General features: G+C 43.2%; 1 protein-coding gene and 1 non-coding gene across 2 annotated transcripts in view; one reads left to right on the forward strand and one right to left on the reverse strand.

The window, feature by feature from the left end:
- Kcnu1 (potassium calcium-activated channel subfamily U member 1) overlaps window positions 1-27,064 on the forward strand; it is a 69,731-nt gene that overhangs the window by 20,648 nt on the left and 22,019 nt on the right. The window contains 12 exon segments of the mRNA XM_051169888.1: window positions 1,136-1,227; window positions 2,153-2,263; window positions 8,696-8,801; window positions 11,328-11,410; window positions 12,711-12,780; window positions 13,169-13,321; window positions 14,179-14,291; window positions 14,880-14,948; window positions 17,096-17,185; window positions 17,300-17,397; window positions 22,998-23,115; window positions 25,444-25,540. Coding sequence (XP_051025845.1) covers window positions 1,136-1,227; window positions 2,153-2,263; window positions 8,696-8,801; window positions 11,328-11,410; window positions 12,711-12,780; window positions 13,169-13,321; window positions 14,179-14,291; window positions 14,880-14,948; window positions 17,096-17,185; window positions 17,300-17,397; window positions 22,998-23,115; window positions 25,444-25,540 — 1,200 coding nt within the window.
- LOC127210394 (U6 spliceosomal RNA) lies at window positions 7,607-7,712 on the reverse strand. Its single transcript, XR_007833302.1, has one exon. It is a non-coding gene; the product is annotated as a U6 spliceosomal RNA (small nuclear RNA).

The following is a 27,064-nucleotide window of genomic DNA, read 5'->3' on the forward strand; positions in this document are numbered from 1 at the left end:
CAAGATTTACTTATTTATTATTTATACAGTATCCTGCAGGCATGTGGTTTCTGGGAATTGAACTCAAGACCTTTGGAAGCACAGCCAGTGCTCTTAACCTCTGAGCTCCTGCACCTGCCTGCCCCCTCCCCTCTCTCTCTCCCTCCCTCCTTCCCTTTCTTTCTTTCTTTCTTTCTTTCTTTCTTTCTTTGAGACAGGGTTTCTTTGTGTGGCTTTAGAACTAGCTCTTTGTAGCAGGCTGGCCTCAAACTCACAGTTATCCACCTGCCTTTGCCTCCCTGAGTGCTGGGATTAAAGGTGTGCACCACCACGCCCAGCTTTTATTTTGATCTCATAAAAATCATAACACTGTTCTCCGCTCTGCCATTTTTTAATTCCCCATGAGTAATGGCACCTTCTGACATTTCAGTCATCTCTAGTCCCCTCTGTATCATAAGTGGGATTTTTGTTTGTTTGTTTGTTTGTTTGTTTGTTTGTGTTTCGAGATAGGGTTTCTCTATGAAGTCCTGGCCATTCCGGAACTCAGAAACTCACCTTCCTCTGCCTCCTGATTGCTGGGATTAAAGACATGCGCCACCAAGCCCAGCTGCCAGGATGATTTTGTTTTGTTTTAATTATAATCTAAACAGTGTGAAGTCATAATAAGAAAAAAGTTAGAAGTCCTGAAGGGACACATTCATAGAGAAGTTGTCTAATATTTGTGTTTATCATTCTGAAAGCTGAACATCATGTTGTTAATTTTAATAAAAACTCTACCTCTTAAAAAACTCATAAAAATATGGCCTTTCTTTTAAAATGAAGTTCATGGTTATAGCCTTCTGCTAGGTCAGTGGTTCTCAACCCTTGGGTTATGACCCATTTAACAAAACTCTATCTCAAAAATATTCACATTACAATTCATAACAGTAGCAAAATTATGAAGTAGCAAATGTTACAGTTGAGGGGTCACAGCAACATGAGGAACTGTATTAAAGGGTTGAAGCATTAGGAAGGTTGAGAACCACTGTGCCAGATGAAAGACATGTATGTGACCTTGTCTTTTTCTTTATAGTCTTATAATTTGGGAACATCTGTCAAAATAATGAGCCCTGGGTAAATTTTTTTTTTTTTTTTTTTTTTTTACTTATTACTTTAGATACTATTTGCAAACTACGTCCCAGAAATGGTGGAACTTTTTAGTAACAGGAAGAAATACACCAAGGCCTACGAAGCAGTCAAAGGAAAGAAGTAAGGAGCTTTGCAAGTATGCTGTCTGCCGTTTAAGATGTGCTTTCAGTCACATATCTCATTGTAGACACATACTGCCTGCCGTAGTTGCACACCTCAGGGAACACACTGCCGAAGCTCTCCAGTCATTGGGGAGAACAGTGTTAGAAGAAACGCCATACAAACAGGGTGTTCACTACTTGACACAAATTATCACATAGACCTGCTTGTACAAGTATCTAATCAAGTTGTGCCAAGCTAAAAGAGAGAGAGGAGAGCAGAGGGAGGGGGTTAGAACAATGACACGTGTGAGTAGCAGAGTTTTGCAAACACAGGAAGTAGTAAGTCTATTATCCGTGATAAATAACTGTGGCCAACTGTAACAAGAACAGTAGCTTTCCCAGAAACCTTTGTATAGTGCAACTTTTTGGAGACATGCGCATTTTGAGATGAGGCAGAAGACGTCAGGACTGGATATTTCCTTTGTGCTTTGGAGTTTTTTGCTAGAATCTAAAGGATGTGTAGATAAAACTTATTTAAAACAAGTTTAAGCTATTTGCTCTTCTCTAAGTTTGACAGGAAGATATAGTCAGGTACCTCAGATTCTGGGGGTCCAGCCAGCCTCAGAGAGAAAACTATTTAAAAACAAATTGCATTAGTACTGAACTTGAGTAGACCGTTTTCCTTGACACTATTCCATGAATGACACGCTGTGACAACTGTTCACAACCCATTTACACTGCACTAGATTTTACAACTCAGCTAGAGGTGACTTAAGTAGGCCAGGAGGATGTGTGTGGGTTCCACGATTTGCCATTTAATTGAGCATCTATAGGTTTTGTTATTTCGGGGTGGGAGTGGGGTTGTTCTTGGAGTCCTTCCGAAGCCATAGGCGAGCTGTCCTTTTGTTCCTCGGATGATCTGCTTCCTCGTTCTTGCTGCCCAGGTTCATCGTGGTCTGTGGAAACATTACAATCGACAGTGTGACTGCCTTCCTGAGGAATTTTCTCCGCCGTAAGCCAGGAGAGATCAACACTGAGATCGTGTTCCTCGGAGAGTAAGTGCTTCAGTATGGTTCAGTGTGCGCTAAATTAACAGTCAAAATGTGTGTAAGGTTTTAATGGAAGGAAATCACACTTGTAGTGTTTATAGAAATGCTAGGAAACAATAATCAACAAAATAGAAAATGAATTACTAGTGCTGGGCATGGTGGCGCACGCCTTTGATCCCAGGACTTGGGAGGCAGAGGCAGGCAGATCACTGTGAGTTCGAGGCCAGCCTGGCCTACAAAGTGAGTCCAGGACAGCCAAGATCCTGTCTCAGAAAAAAAAAAAAAAAAAAAGAAAGAAAATAAGTTACTTCTTGGGGCTGGAGAGATGGCTCAGAGGTTAAAAGCACTGTCTGTTCTTCCAAAGGTTATGAGTTTAATTCCCAGCAACCACATGGTGGCTCACAACCATCCATAATGAGACCTCATGCCCTCTTCTGGCATGCAGGTGTTACATGCAGGCAGAACATTGTACATAATCAATCAATCAATCTTTGCTTTTGTTTTTTGAGACAAGGTTTCTCCATGTAACTGCTCTGACTGTCCTGGAAGTTGCTCTGTAGACCAGGCTGGCTTTGAACTCACAGAGAACCACCTGTCTTTGCCTCCCGTGTGCTGGGATTAAAGGCATGCGCCACCACTGCCCGGCGATCAATCAATCTTTTAAAAAAAAAAATTACTTCTCAGCTTTTCCAGTAAGATCAAGTGTAGAAAAGGAACAGTTACATCATGTCTGGACCTAACAGTGAAAACATTTTGGAATCCATCTTTCCAGATGTTTCTCCGCATATCTACTGACATTACTTAAGTGACTCAGTATTTGACACTAGCCTGTAGGGTCGACACCAGCTTGATTTCCCCATATTCTATGACCCAAGTATGTGGTGTCTTCAGCAACAGGGTCTTACCTTCAGCTTCTGGTGGGGAACTAGGAACAATGGCATTTGCCTGTATTTTTCTTTTAAATCTATAAGACCCTTTTGATCAGTGACTCACAGACAGGTAGTCCACACCTGTGTCTCAGTGTGTGTCTTTATAACTTATTCATTTTTATTTTATATACATTGGTGTTTTGCCTGCATGTATGTTTGTGTGAGGGTGTCAGATCTTGGAGGTATAGACAGTTGTGAGCTGCCATATGGGTGCTGGGAATTGAACCCAGGTCCTTTGGAAGAGCAGTCAGTGTTCTTAACCACTGAGCCATCTGTCCAGCCTTGCTTGTTTGTTTTTAATCACTATAGCTCTATAATATAACTTGAAATCAGGTATAGTAAAACTTCTAGCCAGGCAGTGATAGTGCCTGCCTTTAATTCCAGCACTCAGGGAGGCCCATTGGAAATCAATTTTCTATTTTCTGGAATAACTCTGGAAGGATTAGAGTTAGTTCTTCTTTCAGAATGTAGTTAAATTTTGCATCCGATTCATCCTGGCCTTTTTTTTTTTTTTTTTTTCACTTGGAGATTTAAAATTAATGCTTCAGTCTCAATGCTTGTTGTATATTTGTTTAAGTTGCTCATCTCACCTCAACTTATTGTCAGTAGGTCGTATCAATTTAGAATTCATCCATTTCTTTTAGGCTTTCCAGTTGAGTGGAATATATATTTTGAAGTTATGTCCCTATGAATTTCCTTGGTATCTACTGTGATGTGCCCTGATCCCTGTTTTATTAATTTGATCTTCTCACTTTTTGTTTTAGATACTTTGGCTAACAGTGTTGTAGGAGAGGAATAGCCACATAAACCACTCCGCCTCCAGTCACAGTCAGATATGGATGGTTTATTGAGGGAAGGGAACCCCACACCCCGGACAAGGCTGATTGCAATCAGGGCCACAGAAATGACTCAGGAGCCTAACAATGCTGTATTCCTGTTGTCAAGACAGTCCTTCTATGGGAAAACCAAGTGCAAAACACACGGGGGAAAGGCAGTAACACATTCTGGCTAACCGTTCAAAGCAGTGTCGCATTTTTGGCTAACTAGACAAAGCATTATCAGCTAACCTTTAAGCTGAGTGGTCCCAAGTGAGGTGAGTAAGGCAGTGGTTAGGGTATTTCAGAGTATGCCCAAGGTGTAGCCAGGTGTGTAGATAACAAGAGGGCAGCCAGAGGGCAGCCAGAGGGCAGCCAGAGGGCATCGAAGTGTGTAGATGACCAAGTACTTCATTGAATCATCTAGTGTAGGTTAACATGACCCTCTGTCAGGGAATGTGAGTGTCACTTATGAATAACTGCTTCTAGGAAGCAGAGGTAAAAAGTTAAAAAAAGTTTTTTGAATTTAATTTCACCTTATAAACAAAATGGAAGCCAAATATGTTGGATACAAAAATGGCTGCAGCTATGTCTCAAAGCAGGCGTCAATATTCCAGGCTTCAACAAACAGCTTGTCGATTTGGTTTATCTTAATTAAAAAAAAAAAACAAAAAAACTTAATTTTATAGACTATTTGTAGTTTTTGTTTCAATTCCATTAATTTAAGTCCTGATCTTTAAAAAATAATTATTTATTGTTATTTTGGGTGTGTGTGCATCATGCCGTTGCATGCATGCAGATGTCAGGTCAAGTTGGAGAAATTTCTGGGTACAAAGAGAAGTACTTAGAAACAGACATGGTCTTGACTTAGAAATGGTGGTAGTAGGCTTTCCTCTAGGGCCTATGATATTCATCTTTTTTGAATTCCGTTCTGTTCATTATTTCATTCATCTGTCTTTGCGTTTTCTTAGAATTGATTCAGGCTCCCGCTCATTTTTTCAAAAAATATTCTTACCATCATTCTTTTGAGTTCTTTGTCTAGAATTTCATCTAAGTCAGTCTCACTCTGGGGCTGATACATTTGCAGACAGACATGTTGTCCTGGGTTTCATGTTCTTTGTGTTTTGCTCTGGGATGTGCACATCAGAAGTTAATGTTGTTACCTGAAGTTTTACTTATATCTTAGTCACTTTTCTTCCTTTTTCTCCTCCTCCTCCTCCTCCTCCTCCTCTTCTTCTTCTTCTTCTTCTTCTTCTTCTTCTTCTTCTTCTTCTTCTTCTTCTCTCTCTCTCTCTCTCTCTCTCTCTCTCTCTCTCTCTCTCTCTCTCTCTCTCTCTCTCTCTTTTAGACAAGGTTTCTTTGTCTCTGTAGACCAGGCTGAACTCTCAACTCACAGATCTGCTTGCCTCTGCCTCCCAGGTGCTAGGATTACAGGCGGGCGCCACCATGCTTGGCTCACCTTTCTGTGGCCTGTGAGTGTTATTCTGTCTGCTACATCATACACACAGTGTACACATGCGTCAAAGAGTGAACTGACATAAAATAGTCATCCCACTGGTCAGGTGTGAGATACTTCTTATGAGGTATTGATCAGGGAGGCCCTGAGAGACACCCTCCTCCGCCAGCCATTATAATGTTTTGCTGTTGCTCTTGGTTGCTCAGCAAAACTAGGTTTAAAACCTGTTGTTGAACACACAGCCTAACTGCGGTTTCAGGAAAAGAGAAACCATGCTGGAGCTGACCTGAAAACTTACTATCTCCTATGCAGCTTTCACAGTGACAGTAAGTGGCCACTGGGAGAGAAATCATCAGTAACATTACCTAGATCTAAACCCTGAATGCTGCAGTACTGGCCAGCGAGGCAAGACGCACCCACTGGTGTGATAGTGGCATAAAGGTTATGAGGGGTGACCAGCCTCCTCCTGAGTGGATTTGAATAGCACCCCATCTTCAAGTCTTATATTCTTTTTGGTTTTTCAAGACAGGGTCTCTCTGTGTGGCCTTGGCTGTCCTGGACTCACTGTGTAGACCAGGCTGGCCTCGAATTCACAGCGATCCGCCTGCCTCTGCCTCCCAAGTGCTGGGACTAAAGGCGTGTGCCACCATGCCTGGCTAAGTCTTATATTCTTTCCACCCTGTCTTCTACAATGTTCTCTGAGCCTCGGAGGAGTAGATGGAAATGATCCGTTTAGGGCCGAGGGCTTAACAGTCACTCATTTCAGCACTTTGAGCAATTATGAGTCTCTCATTAACCACGTTCCACTGCAAAGAGGCTTCTCTGATAAGGGCTGAGCATAGCCCTGATCTGTAAGGACCAAGACAAATATCTAGAGGCACAAGGTGTCCATTTCCCAAAACAACAGTGGTAGATTTCTTCCTAGGACCTCTAGCCTCCACGTCCATGGGCCTCATTGACAAGATTTGCAGTACTAGACATAAATTCCCTCCTGTGGAGTAAACCTCAGATCCAACCAGAACGTTGTCGCCTTTGTAACAACCATATATCTACTATACCAGCGGTCACACCTTGCCTGGTAGAGCAATGTTCTATCACGGTTCATAGCTGGGTAAGACTATAACTTTTCTCCTCCAGCTGCCATGCAAGCTAGACAGCATGGAGGAAGTTTCCAGGTCACTTCTAGCTTTGATGTGTTTCCTGAAACCAAAGTGTGTGGTGTCTTCAGCACAGGATCTTACCATCTACTTAACTTTCATTTTTTTTGTGTGCATATACGTATGTGCATATGTGGCCACATATGTGTAGGTGCACATGCATGTGTGTACATGTAGTTGTGGAGTCCAGAGATCAACCCTGAGTGTCATTCCTCAGAAGCCATCAACCTTGTTTTAATAGGGTAAGGTCTCTTATTGGTCTGGAGCTTTTAAAATAGGCTAGGCTGACTGGCTAGTGAACCCATCTCCATCTCTCCAGAGCTCCACCATGCTGACTTTTTCTTTGTTTGGTTGTTTTTTAGGTAGGTGCTAGAGATAAAACAAAGTTCCTCACAAGCACTTTCCTAACTGACCTATTGTCACAGTCTTAGCTTTCAAGATTTTATATATATTTTTTGTTTCTATTTAGAAAAATAAGTTCCTATTCCATTATTTAAGATGTATTGAAATGTAATTTCTTCTAAGAATTAAAAATTTTCAGTTTTGCCGGCCTCGGTGGTCGCACGCCTGTAATCCCAGCACTCAGGAGGCAGAGCCAGGTGGATCTCTGTGAGTTTGAGGCCAGCCTGGTCTACAAAGGGAATCCAAGATAGCCAAGGCTATGCAGAGAAACCCTGTCTTAGACAAAAACAAAACAAAACAAAACAAAGCAAAACAAAAAACCAACAACAACAACAAAAAACTGAACCCAGGACTTGAAAGAACAGCAAATGATCTTGACTGCTGAATCATCTCTCCAGTCCTGTTTTTCAAATAATAACTTTTAACCGTGTAGACAACCTCTGAGCTTATCCTATATTATGAGTGTATACAAAGCTGTAAATTTCACCTCTGTTGTGGTATCCAAAGGCACACATATTTAATGTTTCCTACGTATCATAATGAATAATTATAAAGAGCTAATTATAAAGAGCTATAAAACATATATATTTAAGAGTATGGGACATTTTATGCATCGTGTGTCATCTTGGAGTAGGTTGCATGCTAACTTCCTCTGCATCGTTCCAATTTTAGCATAGATATTAGGCCAATGAACAATGAAGTACATTTGTACTTATTTTTGATTTTTAACTATTACCTTAATTGCAGATCATAATATGTGCTCTGTTTTAACAATATGAGATATTTTTGGACGTTGGGTAAATTGATATTTTGCTAAATATTTTTCCCCTCTTCTAAGATATGAGAGCTTTATTTTTCTTTTTCTTTTCTTTCTTTCTTTTTTTTTTTTTTATACAGAGTTTCTTTGTGTAGCCTTGGCTATCCTGGACTCACTTTGTAGACCAGGCTGGCTTGGAACTCACAGCGATCCACCTGCCTCTGCCTCCTGAGTGCTGGAATTAAAGGCGTGTGCCACCACACATTAAATTGTTTAAGATACTTGCCAGTTATCATATACAAGTGTGTTGACATTTCTTGCACTAGTGACAGGTTCAAGTCTCACGTTCTGCCTGTATTTACTTCATATATTTAGAAGTCATTTTCCAAAATCATGGCTTGCAAAGGCTGTATTTTTTAAGATTTTATTTTAATTTATGTGGCTGTGGCTGTGGATATGTGCACTTGAGTGTGGGCGCCTGTGGGAGCCAGAGGCTCGCGTTGTCTCCCCTGGAGCTGGGATTTGCAGATGGTGTTAGCCACCTTCTGTAGGTCATCGGAACCCAGAGCAGGTCCTCACTGAGAGCAGGTGGGTGCTCTTGGCCACTGCGCCATCTTCCCAGCCCTGGAATGCCGTCTCTTTCTGAGTGTCTGAACGGTTTTCATTACGTAATGATTCATTTCTGTGTGGTGGTATCTGATTTGTGGGTTTTGTTTGGTGTTAGTTTTGTCACTGTGATGGCTCAGGTCTGACCTACAGACTCATCTATGGACTGGGTTACTTTTGCCAACATCCTCTACTCATATGGACTTATCACGGGATACAGCTGCCTTCCGACGGAATTGGGGATTTAGGCAACGTGCTGAGTCAGCTAACAACCACCAAGCTGCTTCCGCCTTTGCCACTAAACTCTTTCCTCTAGGGTTCCTCCGTCCTTGGAACTGGAGACCTTACTGAAGTGCTACTCGTCCTACACGACATTTGTATTTGGCTCCGCACTGAGGTTCGAGGATCTGAAACGAGTTGCAGTAAGATCTAACTCCTCCTCTCTTCGTCCCCTCCCTAAGCCGGGGGCGGAAAGCGAGGCCTGTGCTGCACCTCAGAAGCTGTTAGTCCAGTGCCCGTGTCTAGAGGAAAAGGCAGCGTCGATTATAAGCACGGATCAGGAGAATAGTACAGTAACTGATTTCCAAATTCTTCTTAACTCATAGCAAGTCGACCTCAATGTTGATCTCTACTTCTTTAAAATTTTTCTCCCATCAAAATTCTCCATACAACTTTATCTTATTACTTAAGAGGTCTGGGGAAAGTTATAGAAAACAAAAGTTGTGTGCTCCTTTACCTCTTTTCTTGTTTAAAGTATCTAAGTTAAAAACATTTATTTGCACAGCATACGATGCAATCTCCCCCCTTATTTTTATTTATTCTTTGAGAGTTTTGTATATGCGAACCACATGTTTTGCTTATATTCACTCCTCTCCCCATTCAGCTCCTTCGGGACTCACCATGACCCATCCCAACTTAGTATTTCTCTCTCTGTCTCTCTCTTTCTCCTCCCTCCCTCCCTCCCTCCCTCCCTCTCCCTCCCTCTCTTTCTCCCCTCTCTCTCCCTCTCACTCACTGAGTCCAGCTAGTGCTGCCCATATACACACGAGTGTGGGACCCTTGACAAGCATGGTCAGCCTACCAGGAGCCACACCCCTAGGAAAACTGACTCTCTCTCTCCTAGTAGCCATTAGCTGTCAATAGCTCCTCAGCTCTTGGCTTGTGTGGCCCTCCCTAATCCATGCTGGACTGTTGACTGGCTTGATCTTATATAGGTCTTATGCAGGCGAGAAAAGCTACTGTGAGTTCAGAAGTGTAACAGTCCTGCCATGTCCGGAAGACACTGTCTTGTCCCAGAACTCAACTGTCGGCTCTAAGAATCTTTCCTCCATTCACTTTGGCTATGTCCCCTGAGCCTGGGAGAAAAGAGATGTGATAAAGATGTCCACTTTGTGGCTGATCGTTTAATGGACACCTAATTTATGCATTTTGACCAGTTGTTAGTCTCTGTTTTGAGTGCTGCTCTCTAATGAGAAACTATCCGTATCTGTGGGTATAGTTTGTTGGGAAGGTGATTTGATAGTATGGCCATTTAGCAGAAGAAGAGCAGTAGATTCTCCTCTAGTGCCTGTGAGCTTCCCGGCCATGGCTTTGGCTTTATACTGCCAGGCCTGAGTTTCTTTCTATTCCCAGGCCTTAACTCCAGCCAGAGTTGGTGACTCCTATAGCATTCATGGCACTATCACATCCATGGGCATAGCTTGCTAGGCCAGTTGTTAGTGTACCTTGCAATGTTCACAGCTGGGCAAAGACTTCTGCTGATGACTTTTCTCCCCCAACAGCCTACATGGCCAAACATGCTCTTTTTTTTTTTTTTTTTTAAAGATTTATTTATTATGTATAGTGTTTTGTCTGCATGTACACCTGCATGCCAGAAGATGGCACCAGATTTCATTATAGATGATTGTGAGCCACCATGTGGTTTCTGGGAATTGAACTCAGGACCTTTGGAAGAGCAGACAGTGCTCTTAGCCTTTGAGCCATCTTTCCAGCCCACCAAACATGTTCTTAACCATGGGTCCATTGGCTCTCATCAAGTTCCCTTCTTAAATGTTGGTATGCCTTTGATAAGATAAACATTAAGACAACAGGAGTCACAGCAAGGCCAAGGCTATAAATAAGGAACAATGGCCAAGTGACTAGTAAATTTTGTTTTAGATCAAAACTAGCTTCCTGGTATCTAAGTAATGAACCTGAATATTTTGGTTTAAAGCAAAGGTCTACAGCAGTGTTTCTCAACCTGTAGCTTGTGACTTCTTTGGGGGTTGAATGACCCTTTCACAGGGGTCGCCTAAGACTATTGGAAAACACAGATATTTACATTGCAACTCATAACAGTAGCAAAATTACAGTTATGAAAAAGCAATGAAAATAATCTTATGGTTGGAGGTTATCACAACATGGATATTAGGAAGGCTGAGAACCACTGGCCTATAGCCCTCATATAAAGACTCTAAGCAGAAAATGACAATAATTCTCTGTCTCATATGGCACTATAGGAGTAAATTTCAATAATTCTCTGGCACTTCAAGATTCAAAACTCAAACGTTGGGTTGACTCTTCACTATAGGAAGCGCATTCCCAATTCTCCCACTGTTTGCTGTCCTTAAGGTGGATAAACGTATGGGCCGTTGCTGGAAACGGTCTTATTGCTTATTAGCAGACACAACATATTGTGTACAGCATAGGAAAGTACAACTTTAAACTGTGAAGCAACTTGAGATTTCTGTAAGAGTCCCCGTGCCCTGGTCTGTCAGCTGCAGCCCCGAGAGTGTTTACAGGATGATGGTCTCAATATGAAGATGTCTGGTTCATAGCTCCTTCCCACACATGCTCTCTTGGTTGTTGGTAGTTTGATAAAAAAAAAAAAAAAAAAAGCCCCAAAGAGGGAGCATTAGTGTATTTCCCATGGAATTATCCTGACAGCTGCTGTTTAATCTGAAGAACAGGTGGAGCAGGCAGAAGCTTGTCTGATTCTAGCCAACCCTTTGTGCAGTGACTTGCATGCTGAAGACAATTCAAACATTATGAGGTAAGAAGCCGGCGTTGTTTGTTATGTGTGCTCCAGTGATGGTGTCTTCTCTATCACATAGGACTAAATGTGGGGAGATGTTGTCTCTAGTTCACTAGGATCATTGTACTATGCCAGGTTTCTGCCTGTTTTTCTCACATGTACCCCAAAACGATGAATGCAAGGGAAGTGAAAATAGGGATCCTAGTTGTGTACGACCTTTTTCCTATTCCCCCCACCCTGATGTTCCCTATAGATAAGAACTATATACATTTTCAAAGCAAACATCCCAGTGCCCTCTCCCCACTCTTTATGGTGGTAAGGTTCAAAGCCTGGACATTGTGTCTTAACACTCTACAAACTGAGCTACATTTCCCAGCTGGGTTTAGATATTACCATTTGTAAGTAAGATCCTCTTCAGTTCAAAGACAAAGATGGACTCTGTGAATCCTATTTGTATTTTTTGTTTATTTGAATTTCCTCTTTGGTAGTCCTAGAAAAAGATTACACATGGTTGAGGGTGACATGTCTGTGCACCCTGGCAAGTGTTCTCAAGGCGCATAGAGTTAGTGTTCAGTGTTCCCAACGTTACGTATTAAGTATCTGTGAATTTGGAACTTTTCTTGTGGTAACAGAAACTCAAAATACGATTTTAGTGGCTCTGTTCCTGGAGCAAAACAAATATGTATGGTTGAAGATGATTCTACACAGAGCAGGAAATAGCCGAGAAATTACACCATGAATGTTAGATCGAACAGGAGATGTATTTGAGGCTCTTAGCCTACAAACTGAGAAAATAGAATTAGACATTCTATTAGCCACTTTAAGCTATAAGGTGCAAGGCCAGGGGGTGTAAAACTGGTTATTTCTTCCTTGTCATGGATTCCAGTTTTCTAACACCAAAATCTGACTTTTCCATAGATCTGGTTACTATGTCATGTAAGCTGTTTGCTTTTCTGTGTATATCCTTATAAAATGCTCTTCAGAAAACAGTATGGCAGGGCTAGAGAGAGGGCTGAGCGATAAGGTGCACTCACTGGTCTTTCACAGGACTCAAGTTCCAGGGTCTCTGGCATCTTCTGGCATTGTGGTATACATACATGTGTTTGAGAGGAACATTCATACACATAAAATAAAAATAAGTACATCTTCAGAAAAAAACAATGACTGTTAAATCAAATGCTTGTCGACACACGTTAACAATGTTGGACTATGCTGAGTCCCTCCCACTCTTAGTGACAAATAGATTGAATTCTAAATTGGGTTATATTACAAAGCCAGAGTGACATGAGAGCACTGAGAATACTGTGGTTTTTCCCAGGGTGCTGTCTATCAAGAACTATTCCCCAGGGACAAGAGTTATCATCCAGATGATCCACTCCCACAACAAGGTACGGCAGCGGCTCGGAAAAACTGGCGGTCTCATCTTTAGCTCTCTTCATGGATCTACCAAAAAACAATACAGTGACAGATGAAATTTTGAATCTCTTTAAACTGGTGGATCACTTAGGGACACAAACAAGGGACAGAAGTAGTGAGTCCAGGCATTGGGCCAGATTTGTATAACTCCCACTCTTTGGTTTGTTTCCAAAGCGAAGCCCGGGAGGCAGGCCGACCACTCTCAAAGGCTGGCTTTGTTCCAGACATGTCCATTGACCTTGGTACTACCTGTACTCTCAGGAGTGAAGACTAAATTAATTAAAGAAAATGTTCACCCAGAAGAGGTTCCTTGTGGTGTCTGCATTCTTAATGCCTGACTTGCTTTCTACCACAAAATAGGCTTTCCTGTCAAAAATCCCCAACTGGAACTGGAATGCTGGAGACAACATCATCTGCTTTGCAGAACTAAAGCTTGGATTCATCTCCCAAGGCTGCTTGGTTCCAGGGCTGTGCACCTTTCTTACGACTCTGTTTATTGAACAAAACCAAAAGGTAACTTTACTAACTGATATTGATTCTTGGCTCTTAGTCCATGTTCCTCATAATGGATTCAAAGTAAGAAAAAAAAAAGGAATGCACAAAGTCTCCAAGAAATGGGATTTGCCTCCAGGGCAGGGAAGGATTGATGACGTGGATTTAAGATCCACCACGCTCATCTCTAGCCTTGAAGAAGTCACTGTCAAGACGTTTGCAGCACCTGTGCGCAAAAGGGAGCTTAAGTCTGCTTCCTCCCTACATCCTAGGATGCTGTGATATAAATATCTCCAGAAATCCAGAAGTCCTTTGAGTTAATTAGAGTAGAAATGTAAATAGTGTTATTCTTAACAGAGAAGTGATATTTAAATGTAAATAAATATGAAGTCATTAGTATAATAACAATCATATTAATCACATAGAGAGGATATGAATAATAACTAAAATCGAATTAATTTGTAGGTTACTTTAGGGTAAACCCGGGAATAGTGGTCATAATGCTTAACTGTGCTCCCGTGGCCTGTCAGTGGTGTTTCCAGGAAATGCCCAGCAGGGGCTGGAAAAGCTAACCAATCCAGCTGTGTAGTAAGCTGGTAGTAGAGCCCGCACCAGGGGTCATCTGGTTCACAGATTTTATGCCTCTGATGTTGGGTATCCACTCACCACTTCCCACATTAGACTGTAGATCCTTTGTCTGGGACAAAAATAAGCGTCACGCAGGGACTGCTTTTTCATAATCCTATTGGGGTGGCCAGCAGGTATGTTCTCAATGAAATGTTCCTGGGGTGCGGTGGTGGGGTCTGCCTATGCCACCTATGTTATTGCATCAGTGTCCCTTATTAACAAGCTCTATATGGCATGCTTGTATTTTCTAGGTTTTTCCTAAACATCCTTGGCAAAAATTTTTCTTGAATAGCTTGAAGAACAAAATTCTGACACAGCGACTCTCTAACGACTTTATTGGGATGACATTCCCTCAGGTCTGCCGGTATGTTGTGTGAAGCCCTTCCCCCATTCTTTATGCATTGCCCTGTTGATGGAGTGCTCGCTGTAGGCAGACTCCAGTCCAAACTCAGGAGACATAAGAACAGTTACTGCAGCACCTCTAGAGTAGTGGTCAACCTTCCTAATGCTGCAGTCCATCAGTACAGTTCCTCATGTTGTGGTGACTACCAACTATAAAGTTATTTCATTGCTACTTCCTAACTGTAATTTTGCTACTGCTATGAGTCACAGTGTAAATATCTGATATGCAGGATGTCTGATGTGTGACCCCTGTGAAAGGGTCATTTGACCCCTAAAGGGGTCACACGACCCACAGGTTGAGAACTGCTGCTTCAGATCCTAGCTCTTTACATTGCATGTGAGCCAGTTTCACCTCCATCCCTTTTGGTGTTCTTGCTAACATTTAGGCCAGGTGGGTCCTATTTCAAGTGGAAATCTAGAGTTAGGAGTTCCTTTGTCTGCTAAGCCATTGGTTTTCTCCTCAGCATGGAACATAAAGGATTGGTTATGCTCATGTAGACCAGCTTCCTGCTTGTGTCTCTCTTCATAACTCCTTCCTTTTCCTTCCCAGGCTCTGCTTTACGAAGATGCATATCATGTTGATAGCCATCCAGCACAAGTCGATCTTTCACAATTGTTGGTACTGTTAAAGCTTTCCATCGCTTCCGGGTTTTGTTATTGTTTGTTGTTGAGGGGAGTTTGACAGTTGTTGATAGAGTAGATGGAGGAGATGGGATATTATCAGACCATTGGCATTCCCCAAGAATCAATTTATAGCTGGATATTGCACCACTGACTTATAACCTAAGCACCCAAAAGGTTGGGGCAGGAGGATCACTGATAGTTCAAGGCCAGGCTGGGCTATATACCAGGAACCTGCCTCAAAATACAAAAGCAAAAAACAAGACAAAATAAGTCATGAGTTTTTATAAATACAATCAGGCACATTATTGTTATTATTGTGCACTTCTCAATTTTTGGTTAGGACCAAGAATCTATATATCTTGTGACAGTATCTCTATAACTAGATATTACACTTGACCTTTGCCAAAAAACCAAGAAGAAATAAATGTTTAACATGAGCTCAGAGATCTTCTCCTCTGTCCGCCTCCGCCCCACCAGAAGAAGGAACTCTTCAAATCCCCTAAACATGTAGACACGTGCTTGCTAATGGTGGTATTTAGGGACCGCAAATCCATTCTTCTCTTTGAGAGTCAAAATCAACCACACCCCTCATTAATATTCTCAGTAAATAATTACCAAATGTCCTACATCGTCTCAGGTAAAGATCTGCCCCTCCTGCAAAAGCAAAAAGCTTTTTTTTTTTTTTGAAGCCCGTGTCTATTCATAAGGGTTCCCTCACCCTCTCAGTTTACTCTGACTGTCCTGACAACAGAATAAGCCCGAATCAAATTTGACTTCATTCTAAAGTGAAAAGTAAATTTATTTGTTTTCATTTTTTGAGATAGACTCCTACATGGCTGGCCTGCAACTTGTGTAGATCAGGAGGCCCTTGATCTCACAGAGATCCACCTGCCTCTGCCTCTTGAGTGCTAGGATCAAAGTTACACACCACTGCCCCTGGCAAAGGTAAATTTTAAAGAAAGAAAGGGATACATTATCAGAAATGAAAGAACTTAGGGGGCATTGGGATGTTCAGGGTTTCAGCATACCGGATGTATGCATGAAAAACACTAAAGACGGGCATTCTGATAAACATGGAGCAATGTGGGAAACTGAGTTTGAGTTTCTGTTGCTGTGAAGAGACACCATGATCATGGCAACTCTTATAGAGGAAAACATTTAATTGGAGCTAGCTTACAGGTTCCAAGATTTAGTCCAGTATTGGCATGCAGGCAGACATGGTGCTGGAGAAAGAGCTGAGAGTCCTATATCTTGATTGGCAGACAGCAGGAAGTGAAAGTGAAACACTTCCTCCAACAAAGCCACACCCACTCTAACAAGGCCACACCTCCTAATAGTGTCCCTCCCTGTGGGCGTATTTGGCCATTTTCATCCAAACCCCCACACTGAGAAGCAGAGTGTACTGCAGCACAGTGCTGCATCAAGGAAAGCCATTTACAAGTTTTTAAGCACATAAGCCATAAGGAAAGCGGAGAAAGATCTGAATCCATCTTGATCACTAGTTGGACTTGTGTGACAATTTCATCTTCTTTGTTTTATTATGGTTCTGGGGTTAGGACCCAGCTGCTTAAGTACACTGGCATTGAACTGCATTCCCATCAGAAAATGGCCATCTGGAATATTTTCATATTCTGGGGGTCCAACCCTGGGCCAAGTGCGTGCAGGGCCCATGTTACCCCGACTGGAGCCACACCTCTGACCTAATTAGATGTGGTTTCACTTTAAAGGCAGGTAGTCCACAGATCAGCAGCACTAGCGGTTCTCTAGCGCTGTCCACTGTAGGGTCATGCCCCTTTTGTCATGGTTGCCTCAGGCAACAAGGCATCAAGCTCCTGGGTTAGTCGCTCCATCTCAGGTACCTGACCCAATCCGAAGGAGCAGCTTCCCCTCTGCTCAGCAATCAAGCTCTTCCCTGGCTCCTCAGCGTTAATTTAGTAGCATTCAAACAACAGATCAAGTGTAGTCAAATTCACTGCTCTACCTCCCCCCCCCCCCCCCCCCCCGCCCCGTGTTTGGCAGTAAAACAGACTTAAGTCTTAATACAGTAACTTGGAGAGTCCCTTGTTAATGACAGCGGGAGACATCAAATACGGCCACGGATATGAACGGGAAAACTTACTGTCTTTATTCTTTCATTTCCAGTAGGCTGATACTAAATCCATCGGCACAGGTGAGGGTGACTAAGGACACCTTAGGGTTCTTTATTGCGGAATCCTCACGAGATGTCAAAAGGTACCGAGGTGCACTTCATTTCTGGAAGGGAAGCACAAGTTAATGGGCTGCAGACCGCGTGAGCATCTTGTCTTTTTACTGCTAACCATCCTTGATTTTACTCTCATTGCCCAGAGCCTTCTTTTACTGTTCCAAATGTCACTGTGATGTGAACACTCCCGAGCTAATTTCAAAATGTAGCTGCAAAAGCAGGAGCCAGCAACAACTCACAGGTAATTCCGTCTCGCACCTGCCATCAACCTCTCCTCCGAGTGTCCGGTGAAGGAGGGGAGGGAGGCTTCCGTCACTGGGGAGAAAAGAACCATGTGAACTTGGCCAAGGCCAGGTGTGTGCTTCCCACTGGGGACCCGAGACCCAACAGCTGGGAAACGGAACAGACAAAAGGGTTGTGGTTGTCCAGTTCAATCCTTTACACGCTGGGAGGATGAATTCCAAAGAGATTCAGTAATCGGTCACACAGCGAGCAAACAGCATCACCAAACTCCACCCCAGCTGTGCTGACTTCTAGCCCTCTGCTCTTGCCCCTACAACACGCTGATTTTCCTAACTTCAGCCCAAATACCCAGCCTGTACTTGACTGCTAGACTGTCAGGGAAGTTACTTCTTTCTGACTATACCTTGAGCAGTGTCGCTCTGTAGATAGTGGGCAATTGAAAGTTTATCTATTGTGACAGCGATGCAAGAAGGTAACTCGAGGTGAGCTCAGTGGCTCAGTAGCAACTCTTTCCACTTGGATGCAGGAAAAGAAAATTTAGCCCTAAATATTCATGACAAATTAGTCCCTTCTACTTTAAAAATAAATCTTTCCCAGGTGCATTCATTGTCTTTGGGTGAAACTCCAGCATCTTAAAACATAAGCTTAACCAATGGCAAAAATATACACTTTATAGATTAAACTTCCCCTTCAATCTGATGTCGTCCCTCTGTTTTATTTATCTACACAATTCTTGAGACACTTTTTTTTCTCAACAAAACAATTATATACCAATCGAGACACCGTGTCCTGGCTACTGTTATGTCAACCTGACCCAATCATCTGAGAGGAGTGAATCCCTACCGAGAAATGCCTCCCTGAGACTGGCCTGTAGGCGGCCTCTCTGGCATTGTCTCAGTTATTGGTTGATGTGGGAGAGCCCAGTACCACTCCTGGTCAGAAGTTAAACATGCTAAACCTAAAAGCACAGAGATAAGGGGTTGTACCAAATATATTATATGAGATAATTTTTATTTATAATGTAATCAAACAAGCTATAAATCTTAAGATGTCTTTGTATATCTTTAAACAGGTTAATGTTTTTAGATGTATTTTAGTTTTAATTTTTATTTATGTGTCTGTGTCTGTATGAATATATGCCAAGCCTGTGGAGGCCGGAAGGAGGTGTGTGACCCCTTGGGAGCCGGAGTTGTGAGTAGTTGTGAGCTGCTTGGTATGGGTGCTGGGAACCAAATTCACAGCCTCCAGAGGGTGGCAAGTGGTCCTTTAGCCATAGAGCCTTCTTCCCAGCCTCCTGCTCTCTCTTTTCCCAATGATTGTTCCTGCCTCCAACCTATGAATTGTATCTTATCATGGCTTGGAAAAGATAAATACCTTGGAAAAAACCCAACTCATATTTAGCAGTCAAAAATATCATATCGTGGGGCCTGGAGAGATGGCTCAGCAGTTAAGAGCACTGACTGCTCTTCCAAAGGACCTGGGTTCAATTCCCAGCAACCACATGGCAGCTCACAACTGTTTGTAACTCCATGATCTGACACCATTCCACAGACATACCTGCAGGCAAAACACCAATGCACATACAATAAAAATAATTTATAAAAAAAGTTATATCTTGAAAACTTGTTTCTCGTGGTCAGAATTTATCTTAAAATGTTTATATATACATACATGTCTACTCATACATGTGCATATATCTTAAAGTTAGGCATATATTAACAACAGTCATCAGTAGCTTTTAGAAGATGTATAAAGGAAAGGACCATGAGTTTTGTTATCAAGATCTGCCTTAGAACACAAAACAACACATAAAGCATTATGCTTAAAAATTATCACGAGGGCTGGAGAAATGGCTCCGTGGTTAAGAGCACCGCCTGCTCTTCCAAAGGACCAGGGTTCAATTCCCAGCAACCACATGGCAGCTCACAACTGTCTGCAACTCCAAGATCTTACACCCTCACACCAACATACACAAATTAAAATTAAATAAAATATTTAAAAAATTATCACAGATACATTTACCAGCTAGTCAGCAGATGAAAGGATAGATAAATTCTTAAGTGAATAAAAAAGCATGTAACAGGATTCAAGGAAGTATCCATGTGAGATTCCCAAGCAATCTCAGGAACAAGAGTTGGACAGGAGTGGGTATTTTGGACATCTCAGAAACACAGTGGGGCTGGGCGTGGTGGCGCATGCCTTTAATCCCAGCACTGGAGAGGCAGAGGCAGGTGGATCATTGTGAGTTTGAGGCCAGCCTGGTCTACAAAATGAGTTCAGGACAGCCAAGGCTAACACAGAGAGATCCTATCTCAAACAAAACAAAACAAAACAACCCCCCCCCCCAGAAAAAAAACACACAGTGGCTTTCAGGGCATCCTTGCAGGGACTCTGAGCCTGCTACCCATTACTTGGCCCCAGTGGCTCTCTGCAGCCACATGTCAAGACTCCACGACTCCCTCAGTTTTGCATGTTTCCTGCCTAGGAAACCAGTACCATACACAGAGCATCAGCTTCTCCATGCTGACCCCGGGGGTGGGGGGTGGGGGCGGGGACACTTTTCTAGTTGCTTTCTAGCATCAGGGTACCTTGGCACTCTCAGTCGAGAGCCCCTGGCCTTTCAGATGCATTGGCATTTTTAAACATCAGAGCCTTTGATGAGTGGGGTCTTATCTTCAAGGTGCTTTCCTGTTGTCTTGGTGCAAAGCAGGAGCTTTCTCTCTGGCACTTAGAGCCTTCCAAGCGCATACCCTGGCTACAGCGTTGTACTTTCGGGGACCCCTTTCCTTGACAAAACGCTCCTCTCTAATATCGCTCTGTTCTGCTTTTTTCTCTAGTCTACTGTCGACCTACACTAGAGCAGTGAGCAGTAACTTGTCAGGCACCCTGTGCCCTCTTCTCTTGACAGCTCTTCCACCAAACGGACTAGCCCATTGCTTTAAACCCAACCTCTCTCTTGTTTTCAGGACACAGGCAGAGAGCGCAGCTGGATTCTTTGCTGGAATATCACACGAATGGCCCTTGCTCTGGTCTTTCATAGAGGAACCCTTGCTCTCTCTGAAATGTGGCCTCACCACATACACTTCTCTTCATTCTTGTCTTCCACTTTCCCACCACTCGTTCTCATAAGTACAGTATTCAAGGGCTCTCCTAGCCCAAAGTTCAAAGATCTTCCACATTGTCCCCAGATACCCATTCCAAAGGCCTAAAACCCACATCATTGGGTTTATCCCACCAATGACTCCACTTCTTGGTACCAGTTTTCCTGTTAGTGACTTGTCGCTAGGACAAAAGCATCTTAGGGAGGAAGGATTTATTCTGGGCTCACCGTTCAAGGACACAGTTCCTCATGGTGAACTTTAAATCTTGGCTGTGGGCACAGTGAGGCAGCTGGCTACATGACTGTAGTGAGGACACGGAGAAGAATTAGATGCTTGCTTTCTCCATTTTATTCAGCAGTCCACAAGCACAGCCCATAGCAAGGGGCCGCCCAGAGTTAAGGTGGCTCTTCCTATCTCAATTTTCCTAATCTATATAATTGCTCACAGGTGTATCCACAAGCTTCGCTCCTAGGTGAGCTGAGATTCTGTTAAGTCGACAATGTTAAGCATTATGCATGTATTTTAGGAAACTCAAATTTTCTCTTTTGAAACATTTTGCAAAGTCATTGCTCAACAAAGAAAAAGAAGGATACTAAAATGTTGGCCATGAGTGGTAGCACTTTAATTTCTTTCAGTCTTCACAGGTCTCATATCTATTCTCCTTTTTTTTTTTTTTTTTTTTTTGGTATTGATTTTTGAATTGTTTCTTTTTTTTTTTTTTAAGATTTATTTATTTATTTATTATATACACAGTGCTCTGCCTGCATGTACACCTGAAGGCCAGAAGAGGGCGCCAGATCACATTATAGATGGTTGCGAGCTAACATGTGGTTGCTGGGAAATTGAAGTCAGGGCCTTTGGGAGAGCAGCTGGTGCCCTTATCCTCTGAGCCATTTCTCCAGCCCCTTGAATTGTTTCTTAGTTAGAGTTTTATTGCTATGAAGAGGCACCATGACCATGGCAACTCTTATAAAGGCAAATATTTAATTGGGGTTGGCTTATATAGCGGGAAGCATGGCGGCATGCAGGCAGACATGGTTCTGAGAAGGTTCTATATCTGGGTCTGTAGACAGCAGGAAGAGAGAGTGCCACTGGGCCTGGCTTGAGCATCTGAAACGTCAAAACCCATCCCCAATGACACACTTTCTCCAACAAAGCCACACCTAGTCCAACAAGGCCACATCTACTAATAGTGCCACTCTCTGGTGACCAAGCATTCAAATCTATGAGTCTATGGGGGCGTTCTTATTCAAAACACGGCAATGGTTTATATAGAAATCTTCCTAAGGTACCCACTGCAACCCCTAGCAAACTGTCACGATACTAACAGTTTACCTTATCCTAAAATAGAAGAAAATAACTACTTGTACACCATCAGCCATAGAAAGGCAGACGGACAGACAGATGGATGGACAGAAAGATAAATAACATAAACTCATAAGGTTGGATGGATTTCAGGAGGAGCTTGACATGGTTGAGCAGCAGCATGTGGCTGCAGGAGGAAGGTGTCTCATGTATCACTTTCCCCGCCTTACAGCATCTTAATACTGTTCATGGAATCTACTGATTTCAAATATTCCTGCATTTATCCTCAACGAGCATCCTTAAACATCATGCTGTGTTCCTTCTCATTTCTGCAGAAGAGAAAATTATTAGTTTTTATGTTATTTCAATATGTGGAAATTCCCAAGTGGTTTGAGACATATATTTGGAAGATCAAGACTCTTCAAAAGTCTAAATTAATCCTGGTGGTGGTGGTGGCACACACCTTTAATCCCAGAACTTGGAAAGCAGAGGAAGGTGGATCTCTGTGAGTTCGAGGCCAGCTTGGTCTATAGAGGTAGTTCCAGGACAGCCAAGGCTACACAGAGAAACCCTGTCTTGAAAAACCTAAAAATAAAACAAACAAACAAACAAACCAAAGGTCTAAATTAGTAATGAAAAGACCCTGAAGGGATGATCAAATATGAACCAGTGGTGCCTGGCCGGCATGTGCAGGAAGATACAGGGTTTGGGAAGTTAGGATTCCTGGGTCCTAAGGGAACCCCAGACTCTGCCTCAGATACTAAGGTACAGGAGTAACTCACATACTCACTTTTGAGTGCCAAGTGGTTTTGCAGCCTGTGCAGTCTGAGTCTATAGAGCAGTGGTCCTCAACCTGTGGGTCGAGATCCCTTTGGAGGTTGAATGACCCTTTCATGGGGGTCACCATTATGATCCATAACAGTAGCAAAATTCCAGTCATGAAGCAGCAACCAAAGGGATGTTATGGCTGGGCGTCAGGACAATGTGAGGGACTGTAGTAAAGGGTCGTGGCGTCAGGAATCCTGAGAACCACTGCTCTAGATGGAGACCAAAGACTTTTCTATAATTTATCCTTTTCAAACTAGCTAAGAATCCCCAGATTCTTCCTAAACAGGAGCCTGGACATGACTCAGTCGACGTAGAGAGGCCACAGATGACTTGCCGACTCACTGAGGTTGCTGTGCTCTTGCAGGGCCAGCCCTCATGCTGATGAAAAGCAGCATTAGCGAATTCACAACCACTTCAAGGATCCAGAATTCTATTTCAAGAGACCAGGCGAGCTCCATCACCACTGCAAGCCTTGCCAACAGGTAAAAAAACCACAGAACATAGCATCTTACGCCACTCAGCCATACAAACTCAGCTCAGATGAAAACACTTGCCTTATTAGTTCCTCTATAGACCAATGAAGCCACTGTTTATAAAATAAATTAATCTCTCCTTCGGCCCCATATTACATACCTCTTTCTACTTCTGCTTATATTTCTATGCCAGTAATAACTCAATGTTATTTTCTTCCAGGTAGGTCATCTTTCAGAAACTTTATAAATGAAAACTAGAACTAATTTTTAGTTAGCCTCAAATAGCATTTGGGAAGACCAGGAGCTGAGGTCAGCCCACTCTTTCCTAGACAGTGAATTTGAGGTCAGCCAGACTACAAGAAACCCTGTCTCAAGGACAAAGAAAAAAAAATGTACTAATCAGAAGCAAGGTGGGAGGAGATTTGTTCAGCTGATTAAAAAAAAAAGATTTATATAAAAGATTTATCATTCCTAATTTTTATTTATTTATTTATTTATTTGGTTTTTTGAGACAGAGTTTCTCTGTTTAGTCTTGGCTGTCCTGGACTCACTTTGTAGACCAGGCTGGCCTTGAACTCACAGTGATCTGCCTGCCTCTGCTTTCCGAGTGCTGGGATTACATTCCTAATTTTAATGAAAACAGCTCTCTGTAATATGCAGGCAACATTTCAGTTTAGTAAGAATAATAATCTAGGAAGATCTTTAATGATTGAGCCAAATCAAAGCCCTGGCTCTGGGCCGGAGGGGTAGCTTTGTTGGTCAGCCTGCCAGCTCTCCTGCACCCAGGCCACCAGGGCCAGCTCTTCTGTGCTGCCCAGGCCTGGAGTAGGGTCATCTCTCCTGCTTGATGCAGGGGACAAAGGGCAGGGAGAGAGGGAGCCATCTTTCCAATTCTCACGCCACTGAACAGCTGGTGAGGGGTGGGGCTAACTCTCTTGTCTCTCATGCCCTCAAGGCCAGCTCTCAGTGCCCAGGTGAGCATGGGGCCAGCTCGCTTGTGCTCAAACCCTTGGGGTGGCTCACCACCTGCCCATGCCACCAGGACCAACTCTACTTTACTGTGGAACGCTCTCCTGAGTGCTTCAACAAGCAAGGAGTGGGGCCAGTTCTCCCACACTGCCCAGGCTCAAGGGTAGGGCAGGCTCTATGTAGCCCTGATCATCAACATGGCCCCAGGATGGCAGCCCAGACCCGGGACATCCGTATGGCCTTTGGTGGTAACATGGTCTATGGACACGGGCACAGACCCCCTCCCCCCAATGACACGGTCCTCGATAGCACGGACCTGGACATCACCGTGGCCTCAGGTGGCAGCACAAGCCACTCCCATAAAGCTGTTCCTCAGGACCCTCACCTCTTCAGTCGCTCCTTCAGTCCACACTGTTCTCCTAGTTCCACAGTCGGCGCTGCACATCCTAAGCCCAGGGGCTTTCCACTTGGTCCTGATTCCTTTTTCATCCTGGACGTGGCAGAGCAGGGAAGGTGACGAGCACTGCTGATCTCAGTGCCAAGCTTCTGTTCTCATTTCCTGTCATCGCTCACACCCTCCTCACTTGTGCACTGAGTTCAGCCTCTGCCACCCTCAGCGGCCTCCTCCGTGTTCTTCCTGCAGGTCTGCTCCGCCCGGCATGGTGGCGGTGGGGAGATGATGAGCTCTGTCAATCTCTCCACGTCATGGTCCTGCTTTTCTGTTATTACATCCGACAACTTGCTGTGCTCATTCTTCTCCCTGCCTGCTGGGTTCTGTCTCCGCTGTTACCTGTTATCTCATCACTGCTGGCTTCTTCCCATGATCCCAGCCGCTAGAGAGGTGCTGGGGTCCCAGAGAGACGAGATTTACTAAGCTAGAGCTGTGACCGTGGCTCGCTCTCTGCTCTCTGCTCTGAGCACTGAATTCAGCCTTGATTGCGGCTCCAAGAGTGCAGACTCCACAGGGGCCCCTCACTACCTCAGTCCTCGCTTCTCACATTCCTTTGAACCTAACTTGCTGTGTCCCACCGGTCCCTGCATGGGTGGGAAGGAAAGCTGAGTGTTTCAAGCAAGAGTACCCCTCAAGCCTTAAGTGGAGCCATAACAATTTGTTAGCTATTGCCTTTCGGGAAAAAAAAAAAGCCTCTGGCAGAGATGGAAACGTTTTGTACTTTAAGGGTTCTACTTTTGGGTTATTAACTTGTGTCTCCTTGGAAATACATCAGTATTCCCCAGATCCCTGTAGGAACCAGATCTCTGTAGGAACCATGTGACTAGTCCTGGCCAACGAGCTACGGCTCTGACCTTAGTTTGCTACATTTCGATCCCTGAACTTTCTGAGACTGACTCCCCATTCTCTCTGCTCAGGAATATCTTAAATGACACAGAAGAGGAATCTGACCTGCTAGACAGCAGTGGCATGTTTCACTGGTGCAGAGCAATGCCCTTGGACAAGGTGGTTCTGGTAGGTGACCCCACCTTAGCGTTCCAGTAACCGAGTGAAGAATGCCCTGTGAATCACAAGAAGCACCCAGCTCTTTTGTAGACCATGGATTTGGAAGGAAAGATACATTAGCCACAGACACCACCGACCATGAGCTATGTGGCACGTAACAAAGATCGCGGGTAGCCTTAAAACGGAGGTCACTTCACCTGTGAGGTCCTTTGAGCAGTTTATCTGAAATAATTATTTACAACAATGCTTTCCTGAAACCTAGCAAATCTAAAGGCGCCAGATAAACATATTTACAATTACAATTTACATATTTACCACTTAACACATTAACTAAAAATAAATAAATAAATAAATAAATAAATAAATAAATAAAGTATCTGTTAAGTGCTGCCTCCCCTAATCCTGAGCCTTGTAGTCTGTAGTTTTGTCCCTCCCTCTGCTCTGAAGCAGACAATTTTCCCCTCTATGAATATTTAATAATTATAACTATTTTCATGCTTTTCAAAAGCATTTTAGTACACATACCACTCCTCCTATACCCTACCTCTATGGTTCAATGTCGGCACAGAATGTGTTCCAGTATTTATAAACATGAACACTCCTTTAATGAGGAGCACTAGTTTCTCAGAGCTGTCATATCAACTGGACGACATGTCTAGCTGCCAAAGCACTGTTGCAGCAGTTCTGTCCATGCTAAGCAAACACCCACTGAGCAGAAGCCTACTATGTTTTCAGCCGGAAGCAGGTCTTTAGGGGAGCTGAGAAGCTGGCCCCAGAATGACATACTGAAGAGATGCAGGGGGAGTGGGGGTGGTGGGGAGGGGGGGTTATTAGACCATATTTGTTAAGCACACACAGACAAGTCTCTGTACCACCTTTGAAATACTAGCTATGGATTGTATGTAGTTCAGAGCAAGGGCTCAGCGATTTGCTGTAGTTGTTTTGTTTTGTTTTTTTTATAATGCTTAGGGTTTGAAATTTTTATCCCCAGGAATGAAATGCCCAGGTTTCAAAAACTTGAGCCTTTGAACTTGGTTCTGCTTGCAGAAGAGTCAAGCGTTTTATGTTACTTTAAACAAATGACACTCTGCTAAACCACCATCTGTCTTAACTGCGAGGCATGTTTTGCCACAGTGGGCTGGAGAAAATGGCTTCCCTGACTGGGCTCCTATGTGCAGTCTGCCGTGGATCTTTTTTCTCTTCAGTTCTTCTCAACAGAACAACAGCTAGATTTCAGGCATGCTGTGTGAGAGTTCCTTAGGGGCTTCATTATTTGAGTAAAAACTAATCGGATTAAATAATCATTTAATGACTTAGTTAGCATTCATATTACTCTCTAGGCAGCTCTGCACAAAAGTATTTTTATATCCTGCAGAAGCAGTCCCTGCAGAAAGAGTGTCTTCCTAGGATGTAGTGATTTCATCAAATACGTGGGCATGTCAAATGTTGTCCATGTGAAATATTCTAATTTGTTATGCATGTAGGCTGTGTGAAATTTAAATACATTTAACTTAGTGTTTACCAATATCCAAG

The sequence above is a fragment of the Acomys russatus genome, chromosome 27 (genome assembly GCF_903995435.1).
Source record: "Acomys russatus chromosome 27, mAcoRus1.1, whole genome shotgun sequence".
Taxonomy (NCBI): domain Eukaryota; kingdom Metazoa; phylum Chordata; class Mammalia; order Rodentia; family Muridae; genus Acomys; species Acomys russatus.